Source organism: Erpetoichthys calabaricus, chromosome 2 (assembly GCF_900747795.2).
Source record: "Erpetoichthys calabaricus chromosome 2, fErpCal1.3, whole genome shotgun sequence".
Lineage (NCBI taxonomy): Eukaryota > Metazoa > Chordata > Cladistia > Polypteriformes > Polypteridae > Erpetoichthys > Erpetoichthys calabaricus.
The window spans coordinates 142,302,040-142,320,713 of NC_041395.2; the positions used below are offsets into that span (position 1 = coordinate 142,302,040).

At 37.3% G+C, this 18,674-nt stretch overlaps 1 protein-coding gene across 2 annotated transcripts in view; it reads right to left on the reverse strand.

Annotated features, from left to right (window-relative positions):
• The window catches only part of si:ch211-51h4.2 (uncharacterized), a 377,084-nt gene that overhangs the window by 325,127 nt on the left and 33,283 nt on the right, over window positions 1–18,674 (reverse strand). For both annotated transcript variants that reach the window (XM_051923955.1, XM_051923956.1), the window contains exon 2: window positions 723–764. In XM_051923955.1, the coding sequence (XP_051779915.1) occupies window positions 723–764 (42 nt within the window). The remainder of the gene's footprint in view (window positions 1–722; window positions 765–18,674) is intronic.

Genomic DNA, 18,674 nt, shown 5'->3' on the forward strand with positions numbered 1-18,674 from the left:
CTAAGTACCAGTACCAAAACCGTACAGAAGAAAATGACGGAAATCTGCCCTCCTCTGTTCACTCACAGCAAGTTTGTTCCCCGAGCATGCAATCATGTGTTCCTCTCTCCTCACCCGCACAATTGCACACTTACTTGCTCCTCCACATTTCAAAAATCATTACATGGAGTGGGGCTGTTCCCCATTGGAGTCTCCAGCATGTTTATATAAATACCATTTTAAAAGGGGGAATTTTCAGTACTTTCTTTAGTAATAGTATACTATGAAACCATTCTTTACATTCAGTGGGTACTTTATTAAATGTACCTGCACTTTAATACAAATTGGCTGCTATTCCAAATGGCTAACCATGTGTCTGTTACTCAGAATATACTGAATGCAATTATGGTTATGCCAAAAAGAGCAAAATAATGAAGTACCACATGCTTAAAAGTATAAATGAAAAAGGTTTAAACAGTTTAGTAGAGAGAATTAAATACTGAGGATTTTATAATAATGGCACTAATGCGAGAGCCTTGTCTGTATTTATTCTAAATGTGAGCACTAAACTATCAGAATAAATTTAACAAAAGAAACAGTTGCAGTATTTTTATGAAACATGTCATATACAGAGTCAAACAATACTTAGAAGTAAACTCTACTGCATATTACAAATGGGTTTGCTTCAAAATTCTGAACAATATGCTCTGTTTAATTACACTATTTTAATATACTATACTCACCTAAGATTCCAGTCCCCAAAATGGCTGCAATAGAGATAAAATCTAAAAGAAAAGACCAAAAATTACTTATATGTTTCCATCAATTAGCAAACAGCAACAATGCACCAAATATATCTCAAGACATTTCCAGTCTTTTAATTTTCATTACCATAAATGTCTCCCTTAAATGTTTCTGGACCAATTAACAGTATTTTTCTAGAGTTTACTTACTGAATGTATATCTTTCCAGAAATTAGCAACAGGAGTTTTTAATAGAAATTTAGCAAGTAAAACTAAATTTTCAGGATCTTATGATTTGACACTTTGATAGGACTTGATTTTTAAGCCACTACTTATTAATGATCATAGACATGGAAGTGTTAAATGTTAAATGTGAAGTAGCTGTTCCTCAAAATATTTCAAAAAGTAAAAGAGTATTTTTCTAATAAAAATAAGCAGATCTTTTATGAGTGACCACTCAGCATCCCTGAGTATATATATATATATATATATATATATATATATATATATATATATATATATATATATATATATATATACAGTATATATATATATACAGTACAGTAATCCCTCCTCCATCGCGGGGGTTGCGTTCCAGAGCCACCCGCGAAATAAGAAAAGGAGGGATTACTGTACTGTATAATTAAGAAAATTTATATTAAAAAATTATTGTTCCAAAACATTAATGATGTTTCTACACTGCTTTACTGGTTTGTTCTAAATTCAGATCATAGGTCACTTTATCAATAATTTTTCTAAAATTTTGTAGTATGGCTCTCTTTCCATGATTTGCCCTTTTACTGTTATTCAAAGAGGAGAAGGAGGGGATCAACTGAAATCTACATTCACACCATCTGATTTAGAGATATTTACTCGATTATTTACCTCTCTTTTACTCGATTGTTTACTCTTTTATAAGTCACTTTGGATAAAAGCATCTGTTAAGCAAATAATTGTAAATGTAAATGTAAATTTAGCACTCGAAAATAACTTCCACAATAGTTGACAAAATCAGCAGTAGTACATCCATTATTGTTTTTTTTTTAATCTTCTAAAGGTTACTAATAGAGACATCTACAAATTTTAGGATATGTCTGTCTTTCTTTTAGTTCCATCAATTGTTTAGATGCCAAAAAATAGAATAAGAGACAGACAGCAGTCCTCAGGTGAGACAGTGAATGAACGTAGCTCACCAAAAAAGCATCCATTCATACACATGCTTTACATTCCATAAGGAAAAAATACAGAAACAGTTTGCAAAATATCAATAATTGCTATTGTTTTTGCTGATGCATTTAAATTAGTGCATTTAAACATAAACATCATAAGTGTAACCTTTAAAATGTGGTACAAAGAACCTTGGTTAATCGCCATTCCAGTTTAAAATGCATTCAGTCAAGTTCTCACAAGATTATGTGAGGCATTCTTTTCAGGTCAGACAGACTACAGCTTAGTGCTACTTTTACGTTGAAAGATAGAAAGTTATTGCACCAAGGTGGAAATGAATCTGAAAAGCATCTGCATGCCATTTGACAGAAACAGGAGCAAAAGATAAATGAGGTGTGTAGCTATTTGGTTTGTGTTCCATTAGACAATACTTAACTGGTTAATTAAGTATTGTAACACCATTTGACATCACAGAATAGTAGGTACAGCCTAAGGGTGTATCACAGTGGCTACATGGCATCATCTGCAAAACACCAGTCAGATTAATTGTTTTTGTCATATGCTTGGAACCAGCCACTTGACTGTCAACAGATTAAGCTGGGTAGTAAGGGCTAAAAATGTGTGCCAGGAATACAAGACAAGCTGAAGTGTTTTTATTTAAATTAAAGTATAATCTATATATGTATACAGTAATCCCTCGCTATATCGCGCTTCGACTTTCGCGGCTTCACTCCATCACGGATTTTATATGTAAGCATATTTAAATATATATCGCGGATTTTTTGCTGGTTCGCGGATTTCTGCGGACAATGGGTCTTTTAATTTCTGGTACATGCTTCCTCAGTTGGTTTGCCCAGTTGATTTCATACAAGGGACGCTATTGGCAGATGGCTGAGAAGCTACCCAACTTACTTTTCTCTCTCTCTCTCTTGCTCTGACATTCTCTGCTCCTGACGGAGGGGGTGTGAGCAGGGGGGCTGTTCGCACACCTAGACGATACGGACGCTCAAAATGCTGAAAGATTACCTTCACGTTGCTCCCTTCTGTGCAGCTGCTTCGTGAACGGTGCACGGTGCTTCGCATACTTAAAAGCTCGAAGGGCACGTATTGATTTTTGATTGTTTGTTTTTATCTGTCTTTCTCTCTCTCTCTGACATTCTCTGCTCCTGACGGAAGGGGTGTGAGCTGCTGCCTTCGCGGTGCTTCGCATACTTAAAAGCCAAACAGCCCTATTGATTTGTTTGCTTTTCTCTCTCTCTCTCTGACATTCTCTGCTCCTGATGCGCACTCCTTTGAAGAGGAAGATATGTTTGCATTCTTTTAATTGTGAGACGGAACTGTCATCTCTGTCTTGTCATGGAGCACAGTTTAAACTTTTGAAAAAGAGACAAATGTTTGTTTGCAGTGTATGAATAAAGTTCCTGTCTCTCTACAACTTCCTGTGTTTCTGTGCAAATCTGTGACCCAAGCATGACAGTATAAAAATAACCATATAAACATATGGTTTCTACTTCGCAGATTTTCACCTTTCGCGGGGGGTTCTGGAACGCAACCCCGCGATCGAGGAGGGATTACTGTATATATATATATATATATATATATATATATATATATATATATATATATATATATATATATATATATAAGTCAATGTATGTGTGTATGTATGTATGTTCACTTCCGAACGGCTGGAGCGATTTTCATAAAACTCGGTACACATGTTTCTCATTGGTCAACTAAAAATACTGTAGGGTGAAATCAACCCTAATCCACCCCCTTCTGTGTAGGGTGGGGGGTAATCTTGCAGTCTTGTATGCATGTTATCATCCAGTTGACACTCTGAACGACCACCAGAGGGCGAATGGAAGTGACTGCCAGCATTCTGTATGTATGAGCACCACCGCACCCCTGTTTCTTTTGAAATTAAATAAGAGTTGGCCGGTTGCTAGTATCAACTGAATGATAAAATATACAGTATACAAGCACCGCAAGACAAGCACATTAGTGAGTCTTCATTGTTTGTTAATTTATTTTTATTTTTAAAGCTGTGTTTTTTTTTTATGTATATTTTTCTCTTATTTTCCACCCGGGCAACGCTGGGTATTTCAGCTAGTATCTGTTAAATTATAGACTTGTAGAATATTTCTGACCATATAATTAAATATAACATATATATAAAAATTAGCATAAAATTAATACAACTGAACATTTTTAATCTTCACTGTATTTATATTTTATATAAAATTCTTATATTTATTATTGTGAAGCAGTAGCTAGCATGCACTTCCACCAAGGCATGAAAATTGGCCTCAAAAGTTGCCACGTTCTCCATCTCTTGTCAGCCAACTGAGACAGACTAAAATGTTCTCATTGTAGAGCCTCTGGCTGCCAATTTATGATGAGAGCTGTAAATTTCATAATTTACTTTATGTATTTAAGCCTTTGGCGTCTTGCACTTTATCCTCTGAGGTGAAAAGCTCACCAGAGACAAGTTAGCACAAATTTGTTGAATTCAAATACTAGCAACAGTGAGATGATTTATTTTTGACAGTCCTGTTCAGAAACCACCATGAGCACACTCAGCTTTGAGTACTTGACTTCTGACAGTTGCAACTGATGTACCCTCCATGTGGGGCTGCAAAACTCAAGCCTGCATAGTAACTGAACTAGTCTGTGCAACAATGAAAGCGTTTAACGTCAAAAACCAGAGTCAGTCAATCAAACACTTATGAGCAGACTTACTCACTTGCTATTACACATGTAAGCTGTTTTTAAGAAAGAACTAATGTGCAAACACAATCTATGTTGCATGAATAAATCAAAGACTTTGAAATGAGTAGGGATTTTTATTGTGAGTCATGAGTAGTGATTTTTATATTTCTTTTCAGTAAGAGCAGATCCTTATTTACATATTCCTCTGGTATTCAAGTGTTTTAATTTAGATTCCAATTTGTTCCCACAGCTCAAAGCATACATACTGTTCTATTCACCTGGCTCTACAAACACTGTGGTGTGTGTGTAAAATTTGACTCTAACTTATTGCTGACATAGGATATTAGGTTTATGCATATTGTCACACATGTGCAATTGGGAGACAATTTCAGGGTTCGTCTACTGGTAATTCCACTTACTGCATCTTCTTTCCTCTTGCTCTCAGACCAGAAGAACAACAGCATGAGGAGCAGTGACATCACTTTTGGTTCCGGCAACTTGAACCCATCCCTTACAGCAAGGCTGCCTTAAATAGAATGCCACCACCATATCCCAGCAGTTGATGGAGTCAGGTCTACGAAGAATTTTCACTACAGTGCTAACTGCTATTATTTTTGACCAGCCTTTTTCATCATTCAGTCAATTATACAGGGCTGACGATTTGGTGCCCAATCTCTTTACCACTGTTTGCCTTTATATCTTACTATATTTTCACAGATCAAACACAACATTAGAACCACCTGTCAAGTATTGTGTAGGCCCCCCTCTGGACGGCAAAACAGCACAGACCCATCAAGACCTCTGATGGTGTTCTGTTGTGTCTGGCTGAAAGACATTAACAGCAGATCCATTAAGTCTTATAAGTTGTGAGGTGGGGCCACAATAAATCTGACTTGTTTTTCCAGCACATCTCTCAAATACTTGATTCGATTGAGATCTGAGGAATTTGGAGGCCAAGTCAACACCATAAACTCTATGTTATGTTCCTCAAACTATTGCTGAGCAATATTTGCATTGTAGCAAGGTGCATTATCCTGCTAAAACAGGCCAGTACCATTAGGGAATACACTGCCATGAAGGGGTGTATGTTGTTTACAACAGTATTTAGGTAGGTGGTACGTGTCAAAGTAACATCCACATGACTATCAGGACTCAGTTTTTTTCCAGCAGAACACTGGCTCTGCCTGCTCCCCTTCTACCCATAGTGTATCCTGCTGGCATCTTTTCCCCAGGTAAACAACACACATACACCGGGCCATCCCCTTGATCTAAAAGAAAACGTGAGATTAGGGCACCTTCTTCCATTGCTCCATGGTCCAGTTCTAATGCTCATATGCACTTTCAAAGGAGAATAGGGGTCAGCATTGACACTCTGACCATTCTTTGGCTACACCGCCTCATACACAGCAAGCTGTGATGTCCTGTGTATTTCTCTCATGGCCATAATTAAGTTTTTCAGCAATTGGTGCTACAGTACCTAGCCTCCTACGTGCATCAATGTGGTCATGACCCTGTCTCCCACACATTGGTTCTCCTTCCTTGGACCAATTTTGGTAGGTACTAACCACTGCATACCAGTAACACCCCACAAGACCTGCTGCTTTGGAGATACTCTGACCCAGTAATTAAGCCATCACAACTGGGCCCTTGTCAAAATGTCACTCAGATCCTTATGGTAGCTTCCAACACATCACCTTCAAGAACTGACTGTTCAATTGCTGCCTAATATATTGCACCCCTGGCTGATTGGTTTATATATTAATTTTAACAAAAGAACCCTTAAGCAGAAACAGTAAGGTATCTTTTAAAGGTAAGTGTAATAATCACATTGAATTAACAGTAAATATAATAATAGTATGATGCAATTTCATTTGGTATAACGGACAAATATTGTGTTCATGTTCAAAAGACCACCAAGTGACTTTGAACTCATAGCTAAACATACAAAGCAGTACCAGCATGCTTAGAAGATGAATTACAAAGGGGTCAACTTTTGAGGGATTCAAGGAGGTACATTTTAATTAAGGATTATCTTTAACTGAGTAGCTTAATTACTTGTGACACCCTGTGTATCTTCTTCCTTTTCTTCTTTCTTCTGCTGGCAAAAACATAAACCAGCAAATTTCCTTTTACTCTGAACTGGCAGATTGTGATATCTGAACAGATGTTATCCTCGGAGGATTTCTTTTATCATAGAAATGTACTTAAATATTACTTTAAGAAGCTATGATCTTTATAAAGTATATGAGCACTTTTGAAAAAGGCAAGTCGAGTATGAAAGACAACCATGTCATTGACAGTAAAATAACAGTAAAAGAAGTAGTGCTGGAAATGGATATTTTTGAAAGTTGTAAAAAGTTGTAAAAAAGCTCCAAAACAGAAGTGGCCGAGCAAAGCCAAAGATGTCCTCTAATCAGTAAACATGTGGTGAAGGCTCCTGAAAGTGCAAGAACAGTAAGATTTGGTTTAGAAATTATTATTTCTAGTTAGATTACCATGCTGGTCATATACTTCACATTTCCAAACTATAACAATAGGGACTGATACATTTTCACTACTGGGTGTTTCTGCTCATACAGAAATAAACCTACTAAGTAGCATGTAAATGTAAGTAAATAAAAAAGCAGAAGAATCTATGGTCACCTGAGCGTGAAGAGGGAGACACTTAATTAAGGTTTAATTATAGTCTGAGCAAATACAGCAAATCCCACAGTCTACAGAGCACCAGCCTTTAAAGCAGTAAAGGCCATCAAGCAGTGGGTATTCAGAAAAAAGCAAGCAGCAATAAACTCATAAGTGCATCCCTAATCACTCAACTAACATTTCAGATCCATAAAGACTGCAACATTTTAAATAAGAAGTTGATGTTACTAGCATTAATACAGTATTTGGTCTGAAAAAAATAAGCAAATTGTAAGTAGCTATAAGTAAATCAGTAAATGTTTACTTTTTTGAATAAGAAAGGCTGGCAGTCACGCTACACTTTTCAGAAATCTTCTAATTAAAAATGTAAAGTACTCACTCTTTGCAAGAAAACGTGTATGCAGTGCATGAAAAATGTAATATAAATTTAGAAATAAAATTAACAGCCCTGGCACACAGCAGTAAGAAGCAGCTTTACAAACTGGGTTAATTTGGGATGTGGGAGGTAATCTGAGCACCCCGAGAGAAGCACTGCATGAAGTATTCTTTTAAGCTCCAGCGGTTAAGTACCTATCAAGTCTTAGTCAAAATCACAGTAATGACACAATAACAGAAAATATTTTGCACACTACAACCATAGGGCACGCAACAATCTCACTGACAGTATAATGTGTTCAAAAGCTCCATAGCCTTTTACTTCGTTTATCAAGAAGATTTTAACCACTACTGAAGCTGCTTCTTAACATTGATGATGGGTTTTTCCTTAGGCCTAATCAAACATATGGCTCTCTGGCTCAAACTTCCAGAATTGAGCATGAGAGTTTCTGAGTGTTTATAAATGGCATAGACAATTTGTCTCATCAGTCCTACTTCCATCCAGCAAATAGAACAACAGTGTATGATAGAAGAATGGCCAGTCCAGGAGAAAACATCATGACCTTCCATTTTATTTCCCTGAGGAGAAACAAACAAATGCTTTAATGCATCAGAAGAATTACTGTCTTCTGAAGTTGGGTAATCCTACCTCTTGGTGCATTCTCAGTGAGCAGGTGGAAAAGTGAATGACAGCATTAACATACTACTTGCCATAGAAAAACCAAAATCCTAAGCAGTGAATGTATCAGGGTCAGGAACAATCAACATACAGGATAGTAGATAATGAAGAATAAAAAAAAATCTTTCAGGAGGAAGAAGACAGCTTCCACCTTTAATCTGTGTGATCACCAGAAGTGAGATAGCTGCTACATGACTGTGAGTCAGCCAGTTGTGCAATGATGACTAAACCAGACACCTATGAACTACAATGTGGACGTGACAAACAAAAGGCAGCTTTTACATGGATACTGGCTTGCAAGCTAGAAAGAGACACAGGCATCTAGAAGATGCAAACTAGTCAGATGCAAAACTCCTACTATCTTTCTGGATGGTGACTGAACAATAACAAGATAAAACCCTCTAATGGGGGTTGACCAGATGAAGAAAGATTGAAACAGCCACCCCCTTGCTGGACAGACAATCTGACACATAAAGCAGCTGCCTTGGTACAGACAACAAAACACAGACACAAAAGATACATCAGCATGCAGAATGAGAGATCAAGCAAAAATACACAGGCTCCAAGATGACTACCATTCAACAAGACACGGATGGCTTCTCAGCACTGGCAACAGGCAGCATTCAACAAGGAGGGCACAGCTGAAACACAAAGGAAGACACCCAGCGGGTCAGGAAAAAGAGAGCTGACAGTTGTGGTTGGCTGCCGACTGGACATAAACAAGACAACAAGTACAACTAGTACTCAGCCCAAGACAGCCAGCTGGACATAAACAGAACAACAACAAAAAAAAAAAAACAAAAGGCATCAAACAGACTTGTGTCCTATCAGCAAAAATCACAAAAAATCTTTTCAGTTTTCACAGAGGAGATTCTACTTCTCCTGCCTTCACCAGCTATGTTTGTCCCATGGAGTTATAATAATGGTGCCCAAGGTGCATACACACAGGTACAAAACACATATGTGGCATTGCAGCACACATTGGACTATGCCCTAATGTTATTTTATATCATTCATAGATAGATAGATAGATAGATAGATAGATAGATAGATAGATAGATAGATAGATAGATAGATAGATAGATAGATAGATAGATAGATAGATTCATTTCTGGGGCATAGTCAGCCTTCCAGGTGAGGTGAGTCTTTTTCCGAAAAACTACAGTTTTTTTTAATTAGTTTACCATTTTCTTTATTTTCAGCATATGCTATATATTTCTCTGGCCTAATGGTTTCTTGTGAAAAGGTTAAAATAAACAGAGATACAAGGTAGGCCTATTGAAAGAATGACATTTATTATTCAGTGCATAGCTTTGTCTTTTATTCTAATTCTTAAAACAGAATCAAATTAGTGTTACTTTCAAAGCAAAATTCAACTAATATCTTTGTTTATAACTGAACTAAATAAACCAATAAACATTTAAAAAACTTAAAAAAGAACACAATATTTGATCATGCTAAATGATACTACTAAGCATCATGACATGATGCAACAGTGTTTTTATTCAGTTTCAATAAGGTTCTTTTTAACTTTTGCAGGTTTTATTTTAAAAATTACATTATTTTTAAAGGCTGTTTATATTTCATAGTGGGACTTTTCTAGACAACAAACAACGAGAACCATATTAAATCCCAAATAAAGAAGGTGTAAACAATGGCTCAAATAAAGTGAAAATGTAGCGAGCAGCCTAAAATTCTAACACAAGGCTGGAACTCATCAGGATGAATATTACAGTATTTATAAACCAAATGTAACGCCTGCAGTTTCAACTCATTTTGTATTCAAACCAAAGGTAAGAGAGAGCCTAGAAACTTAAAAGAGGTTATTTACAAGCATTGATTCAAAGAGGCAGTTGTTAATTTGTCAATACAAACAATTTTCAGATACACTTAAAACACAATTGTCCCGATGCTTTGCTTTAAAAATGCCCTCTTCTTCTTCACCATCAGCCACAGGCTTTTTAAAATATATCTTCTTCTTCTTATGTTGGCTGCTTCCGTTAGGGGCTGCCACAGCGGATCATCTTCTTCCATATCGTTCTATCCTCTGCATCTTGTTCTGTTACACCCATCACCTGAATCTCCTCTCTCACCACATCCATAAACCTCCTCTTAGGCCTTCCTCTTTTCCTCTTTCCTGGCAGGTCTATTCTTAACATCCTTCTCCCAATATACTCAGCATCTCTCCTCTGCACATGTCCAAACCAACGCAATCTGACCTCTCTGACTTTGTCTCCCAACCGTCCAACTTGAGCTAACCTTCTAATGTACTCATTTCAAATCCTATCCATCCTTGTCACACCCAGTGCATATCTTAGCATCTTTAACTCTACTACCTTCAGCTCTGTCTTCTGCTTTCTGATCAGTGCCACCGGATCCAATCCATATAACATAGCTGGTCTCACTACCATCCTGTAGACCTTCCCTTTCACTCTTGCTGATACCCATCTGTCATCAATTACTCCTGACACTCTTCTCCATCCATTCCACCCTGCCTGCACTCTCTTTTCCACCTCTCTTTCACAATCCCCATTACTCTGTACTGTTGATCTGTACTGTACTGTATTTAAACTCATCCACCTTCACCAACTCTACTCCTTGCATCCTCACTATTCCACTGACCTCCCTATCATTTACACACATGCATTCTGTTTTGTTCCTACTGTCCTTCATTCCTCTCCAGAGCATATCTCCACCTCTCCAGGGTCTCCTCAACTTGCTCCCTACTATCGCTACAGATCACAATGTCATTAGCAAACATCATAGTCCACGGGGATTCCTGTCAAATCTCGTCTGTCAACCTGTCCATCACCATTGCAAATAAGAAAGGGCTCAGAGCCGATCCCTGAGGTAATCCTACCTCCACCTTGAATGCATCCATCACTTCTACCGCAGACCTCACCACTGTCACACTTCCCTCGTACATATCCTGTACAACTCTTACGTACTTCTCTGCCACTCCCAACTTCCTCATACAATACCACAGCTCCTCTCGAGGCATCCTGTCATATGCTTTCTCCAGGTCCACAAAGATGCAATGCAACTCCTTCTGGCCTTCTCTATACTTCTCCTTCAATATCCTCAGAGCAAACATCGCATCTGTGGTGCTCTTTCTTGACATGAAACCATACTGCTGCTCACTAATCATAACCTCACTTCTTAACCTAGCTTCCACTACTCTTTCCCATAACTTCATGCTGTGGCTCATCAGTTTTATCCTCCTGTAGTTATTACAGTCCTGCACATCTCCCTTATTCTTAAATATCGGCACTAGTACACTTCTTCTCAACTCCTCAGGCATCCTCTCACTTTCCAAGATTCCACCTGGTTAAAAACTCCACTGCCATCTCTCCTAAACACCTCATGCTTCCACAGGTATGTCATCTGGACCAATGGCCTTTCCATTTTTCATCTTCTTTATAGCTGTCCGTATCTCCTTGTCCTCTTGTCTACTTTCTGCATCTCTCTGACTATCCACTTCTTTTTCACCATCTTCTTCCTCTGTATATTCTCCTGTACTTCCCCATTCCACCACCAAGTTTCCTTTTCCTCCTTCCTCTGTCCAGATGTCACGCCAAGCACCATTCTTGCTGTCACTCTTACTACTTCTGCTGTAGTTCCCCGGCTGTCTGGTAACTCTTCACTGCCACCCAGTGCCTGTCTTACGTGTTCCCTAAACTCAGCCATGCAGTCTTCCTTTTTCAACTTCCACCATTTGAACCTTGGCTCTGCCCTCACTCTCTTCCTCTTCTTGATCTCCAACGTCATCCTACAGACTACCATCCTATGCTGCTTAACTACACTTTCCCCTGCCACCACTTTTGCAGTCTTCAATCTCCTTCAAACGACTCTTCTGCATAGGATGTAATCTACCTGTGTGCATCTTCCTCCACTCTTGTACGTCACCCTATGTTCCTCCCTCTTCTTAAAATATGTATTCACTACAGCCATGTCTATCCTTTTGGCAAAATCCACTATCATCTGACCTTCTTCATTCTTCTCCTTGACACCATACCTACCCATCACCTCCTTGTATCCTCTGTTCCCTTCACCAACATGTCCATTGAAATCTGCTCCAATAACCACTTTCTGTCCCTTGGGTACACTGTTCATCACTTCATCCAACTCACTCCAAAAATCTTCTTTCTCATCCATCGCACACCCAACTTCCAGGGCATATGCACTAACAACATTCATCATCACACCTCCAATTTCCACCTTCATAATCATTACTCTCTCTGACAATCTTTTCACCTTCAAAACACTCTCGACATACTGTGCCTTCAGAATAACTCCTACCCCGTTTCTCCTCCATTCCACACCATGATAGAGCCATTTGAATCCACCTCAGATCCAAATGGCCTTACTCCCCTTCCATTTAGTCTCTTGCATGCACAATATATCACCCTTCCTTCTCTCCATCATATCGGCTAACTCTCTCCCCTTACCAGTCATACTGCCAACATTCAAAGTTCCTACCCTCAGTTCCACTCTCTTTACCTTACTCCTCTCCTCCTGTCTCCGGACACATCTCCTCCCCTCTTCTTCTGCTTCTTCGGCCAACAGTAGCCCAATTTCCGCAAGCACCCTGCTGGCGGTCATTGTTAACTCGGGGCTCGACTGATCCGGTATGGAAATTTGTATTGTTGTCCGCATATTGATTTGGCACGTGGGACCAGCACGAAGAAACTTTGGTTTGTGCATCCTTTGTTATAAAACTTGTAGCACTTTATTTATCTGTAATTAGTTATTTATAGACTACTGTATGAAGTGAAGTGATTGTTTAAAGAAAATAAAAATGGCACCTTTTTTAAGTATAAAAATATTAATTAAACTATATACCTGCACATTTTATAGGCTACTGTTTCTATTGAAGCAATTTAATGTTTAAATATAAAAACTGTTGACAAATAAACATGCATTTAAAATATTCATTTAAAGGAACAAATTGACCACAATAGTACCCTAATCTGCACAATAAACACTTCCCTCCACCTCACACAAGACAACGCTAGTTTAACTGTTAATCATCAAAGTTTTTGTTAGTTTTTCAAATTAGATGAACAGCCTACTGGCACACTGCCATCTCAAACCCTGTCAATGGGGTAGATAACCTACTTACTGCAATGATTGTAATTTGTTAAAAGTTTCTTTAATTCATGACTAATTCTTCGTTTGATTTATCAAGGAAAATTTTGTGTTGGTTATTTTTTTTTTTTTTTTGCTTTTGAAGATGTAAAATAAACATATTGTTTTGCAAATATCACTGCCATTTTAGGCAACTGTTGCCTTGATACAACTACTGGCTGTTACAGGTGTATCCTCAGAGGTTGCTTAGTATTATATCACACAAAAAGTGCTTTATAAGTGCTTTATAATTTGGTATTGTGAACATATCACCATCTGAGATTGTAGATTGCTCTTTAAAAAGGATTACAAATTAAAGTGCTTTTAGTTTAAGGTATTCAAATCAGTGTTCCCCCTTCTTGCTCTATGATTTTATTTTCATTCCAGACCTTGTTTGTCAGGTTCTGCCTCTTTTAGTTTTGACTATAGCACATTCACCATCGTGACTCTTGTTTTAATCTATCTCTGAACCTATTCCCTAATGTTCTTTCAAGCCTTTCCCGTAATGGCATAATACTTAACCCATTTCTCCATGCTTCACTTCCCTCACTTTCTAGTTACAGTATTCTTTCAAGTATACTTCACATGCTTTCTAGCTTTAAGTAATACAGTGCTTGTGCCGAGTGGCTTGTGCTGAACATACTTCTTGAACTCACCAGTCAAAAACCAAAATTAAGGAAAATATAAAAAAACTTAATAGAATGTAGAAATGTTGTGAATCACTGAATACACCAAAAAAAGTTTAACACACAATTTAGTCTTAATCTGTCTATATTAAATACATTTTAAACATGTCCGATCAAAGTGGAAGGGGAGTGGAGATGTCATTGCCGGAAAAGGATGTGCATTGTACAGATAGCAGTTAGCATTAAAAGCAAAAAAAAGTTTGCAAACAATAACAAACAATGATGAAGACAGACAAACATGGGAGCTGCTGTAGCAGACAGCCACTAGTGGCTAGAACACTGAAAAGCTAAACCACAAATCAGTTATCAAAGTTTTTAAATATAAAGTTAAACTATGTTATTTCTCATGCTTGTTTGATTGACTGGCAGTCTTCCATTGTTGGTAAGCCTTTTCTCTAAAGCATGAGTAAAATGAAGACTGGTGACAAAATTCAGATTTTCAGCAGTTTGATTCTTGTTGCAAAGCTTGATATCATCTTCATTACAATTTTTGTGTTATTTAAGGAATATTTTTTCCTTTCTATATTCTTCATATTGTTTTTGGAGAATATCTGGCTTTTCAGTTGTTCAATTTATTATAGTGTTTTCAATGAATGGATGCTTTCTATAATTTGCAGTGTTTTTGTGCTTACTAAAAGCTAGTTGTGTGGGCAGGCAGGCACTCACACTAATCACATCAAATTAGGTAAGCAAAGTAAGCCCATGTGGAGTCTATAATTTTGTCAGTATCTGTTACAGCTACACTGCTTGTTGTGGTCCTTTTAAGGTTTAAGGTGTCAGAAGCCTGCTAATAACTGATAGCAATGTAAAAGCATGGTATGAATGGTTCTTTGTTTTAAGTTTTTAGGGGATTGTTCATAAGAAGTAATACATTGAAAATAAAAATATTAATACAGGTAGACCTTCACTAATCCAGCAGCATTGGTAATTGAGAAGTGCCAGATTACTGAAAATGGCAGATTACAGAAGGATCACCTCTAAACAGAAGGCAAACGCCCCATCATACCTTTAAAATATCAAGTAAATTGGTTCAACTGGATAATAAAGGAAACACCATGAAATGAAAAAGCAAGTAAAAGATGAATGAATTAATGGAGCAATGTATGAGACTGTATAGGCACAAGTAATAAATGTATAAAGGGAATAGGTAAACAATAGGGAACCATCTCATCCCACCTATAATATACAGTATCAGATAAATCAGTACAAGGTGGATACATGCATTAAAAAGTAACAAATGAAAGATAAGTTACATTTTAATGAAACAGCTAATGCACCATATAGGCACAGGTAAAATAAAGGTTAGACTACAGATGAATGTACAGGAATTAACTTACTCAAGAAAATCAAACACTTCTATTTCTAGAGTGAAGACCTTTTATATACATTCAGGCAAATCTACACATCTGCAAGTATGGGGCTGTCAGAATCATCAATGTCTCCATCTTGAAACATGGGTGAAGCATTAGGAACTGGTGGTGAAACTAGCACAACAATTTCTCCGTTAACTGGTGACACTAGTGCCAGCCCATCTGGGTGAGAAGAAGTTGATGGCACTGGACTTTGAAGCGTTTTGCCCCTATGTTGCATGTTTTCTAGCAAATGTTTCTGAACATATTTTGCAAAGTAAACTTTTTCATGTATTTTGATTTCTCTCTAATTAGCTTATCCTGCAGCATATAAACACTCATTATTTCAAAATTTGTCAACTTCTAATCCTTTCAGTAATTCGCCTGTCAAGTCAATTAGCCAGTAAATAGAAAGTCTATCTTATACAACTTACTCATCTTGATCACTGCTTTCTCCTCAGCTAACTTCTTTCCCTGGATGTACAATTGTTTGTTCAATTTCCAAGTCAGTATAATGATGAACACTAGGCTCATCCTTATCTACCTTCAGTCTTTAACATTAACAACATCCAAACGTGATGCAAGATCCTTGGCAAAAGGATTAGTTATCTCTAAAGCAAAAGAAAGCAGTTCATGTACTGCATCTGTTTTTCCTTGGAAACCCTAAAACCTGAAAAATAATTTTCAGTCTCTCCACCAGGAGAAGACTCAAAACATTAAACCTGGCCATAATTTATTTTAACCATTCTTCAGTGTCGATGGGTCTGCAGATTGCTAAGCATTAGCAGAATAGTAAATTATCTCTTCATATTAAAGTCCTTTATAAGTTCTTGGACTTGTTTTCCAACATTAACAGCACTCAGTAGGCACCTCATAAACAGCGAACAATACTTTGACTTGAAAGAACGTAATATGCCATTGTCCAAGGATAGAATAATAATGCACACTTAGGTGGCAGGTGCATACTGAAAACAATATCTTTTTACCAGCAGTTCTGCTTTTGGGTGTTGTATAAAATAAGCATTATCTTACAGTTGTCATCCAGGCCAGCAAAGTCACAGTGAGCTTGTGCTTCCGGAATTAAATCATTTTCAAACCATTCTACTATTATGCTAGTTTTAATCCATCCCTTTTTTGTTAGCACGGTAAATTACATGATATTGTTTCATATCTTTAAACGCACTAGAACATAAACTTTTGCCGATGATCAGTAACTTATACCTGTGTAGTTCCTGTAGCATCAGAGCAGCCAAGCACAGTCATGTAATCTTTTGATGCCTTAAAACCTGTTGGCAATTCTGCATCTTCTGTTGTTAGTGTTCTTCTTGGTACACATCGCCAGTAAAAGGCAATCTTGTCAGCATTTTACACCTGCTTGGGGTCTAGTGTTTATTTGCAAACTAACTTGGCAAACTCATCAACAAGTTGGTTGCTGGGTCCTTGTCTGCTGAACATTTTTCACCACACACTGCTCGAAACTGTAAGTCATGACAGTGCTTGAAGAGAAGAAGCCAGCATTCACTATAGCCACACTCATAATCTAGACCTGGTTCTACATGAAACACTTTTGCTTTTTCCTTTACCATATCTCCAGACAGTTCACCACCTTCACTTACATGAAGTTTAAACCACTATATCAGCACTTTATCACGTACCAAACTCCTTCTAACTTTCATTATTCTTCTTATGCATATCTGTGTCTTTCAGCCACTGTCAGCAAAAAATGTAGCATTTTTTTTTATCTGTTTCTTTAAATCATGCACTGTGGAAGAGCCAATATTGTAACACATACTTTTTCAAGAGCTCAACCATATCTTTAATGGAAAATGTATGGTGTTTTTGCTTCACAGCGCAAGGTGTGCTTCCTTTACTTACTGAGGCCATAACTGAGGGTAAAGGCAAATGAGGGCAAATTATGTTAGTTATTGTAGGAAAACAAGAAGAAGGTGCTTGCCTATGCTAACAAAAACACACCAACCTATAAATGATAAGGAACAATGTCCCATGAGATTATTGTTATCTTAAGGATAGCCAGGAAATTTGGAATGACTAGCCAGAGTAATAGTTGAATGGACAAAACTGAAGTCAGAAGCCCGAAAGACAGAAGAATACAAAGTGAACAAAGCAGCAAAGGGAAAACAAAGGAAAACGTACACTGAGAACCAAAAGATTGTCAAGACTCAAAAAAAGAACCAATTTCCTCCTAACTGCCAGATTTTCACACTGAATTTGACACTAATACATAAAGGTTTATTTGGTTTTTTTTTCTTTATCCACCGAAAAAATTGCACATGTTCAATAACTGTCCTGAAACCTGGGGTTGACCCAGCAATTGGGGAATGGGAAGCACCGAGGCGCTGCTGAAGCTACGGAACAAAAATAGATCACAAGATGTACTAGTTGTGGTTCTATGCATTTCACAGTAACACCAGGAATTTTGAAATTACAGTGGCCTGGTAATTTTGAAATCAATGCCGGAATAACAAAGGGACCGGATTATAGGGAGCTGGATTAGTTTAAATTCTACCCGTATTTGGATTTAATTTCAATGAGTTACTGAAAAGCTGAAAAAAAGTTTGATACACAAAATGTTAGTATTCCACACATTTTAAAACATTTTTTCTTTTTAGACAACATCCAGCTACAAAACCATATGACCTTTCCCAAATCAAATCGGTAGATCGATTTTATACTATAAAGTCACACATAATACATTAAGTATCAAGATATTGGAACACTGACAATCCATTGGAAAATACAGTCATCTTAAAAGTAGGAATTGGAATTCAATTAAATTTTCTAAGCCAAATTGACAGCCTAAAGTAAAACTCCTTATGAAAAGAAACTACATATGGTTTCCATCTGGAACAGAATGTTACTCAAAAAAGGAAATAATAGGATAATGAATAATGCTTTAAAGTTAGGGCAATATCATTAGGTTCATTTAACTTGTGAAAACCAAAAACGTAAAACTATGGTCCAGCAGCAAAACACAAAAGCTTAAGGAAATAAAAGCTCATAGAAAATGCCTATTTTTATAGAAATGCTCTTAATGAAAAGCAAATAGGGCTAATTAAACAATGATTGCTCTTAAGTAAGCATAAGCAAAAAAACATTTCAAGTTCCAGGTAAAACATGAAGCTTGAGCATGCACTAATGCCAAAAGCAGCTTTAATGTTAAGAGGGGGTGTAGTAGAGAATGCACCAGAGCATT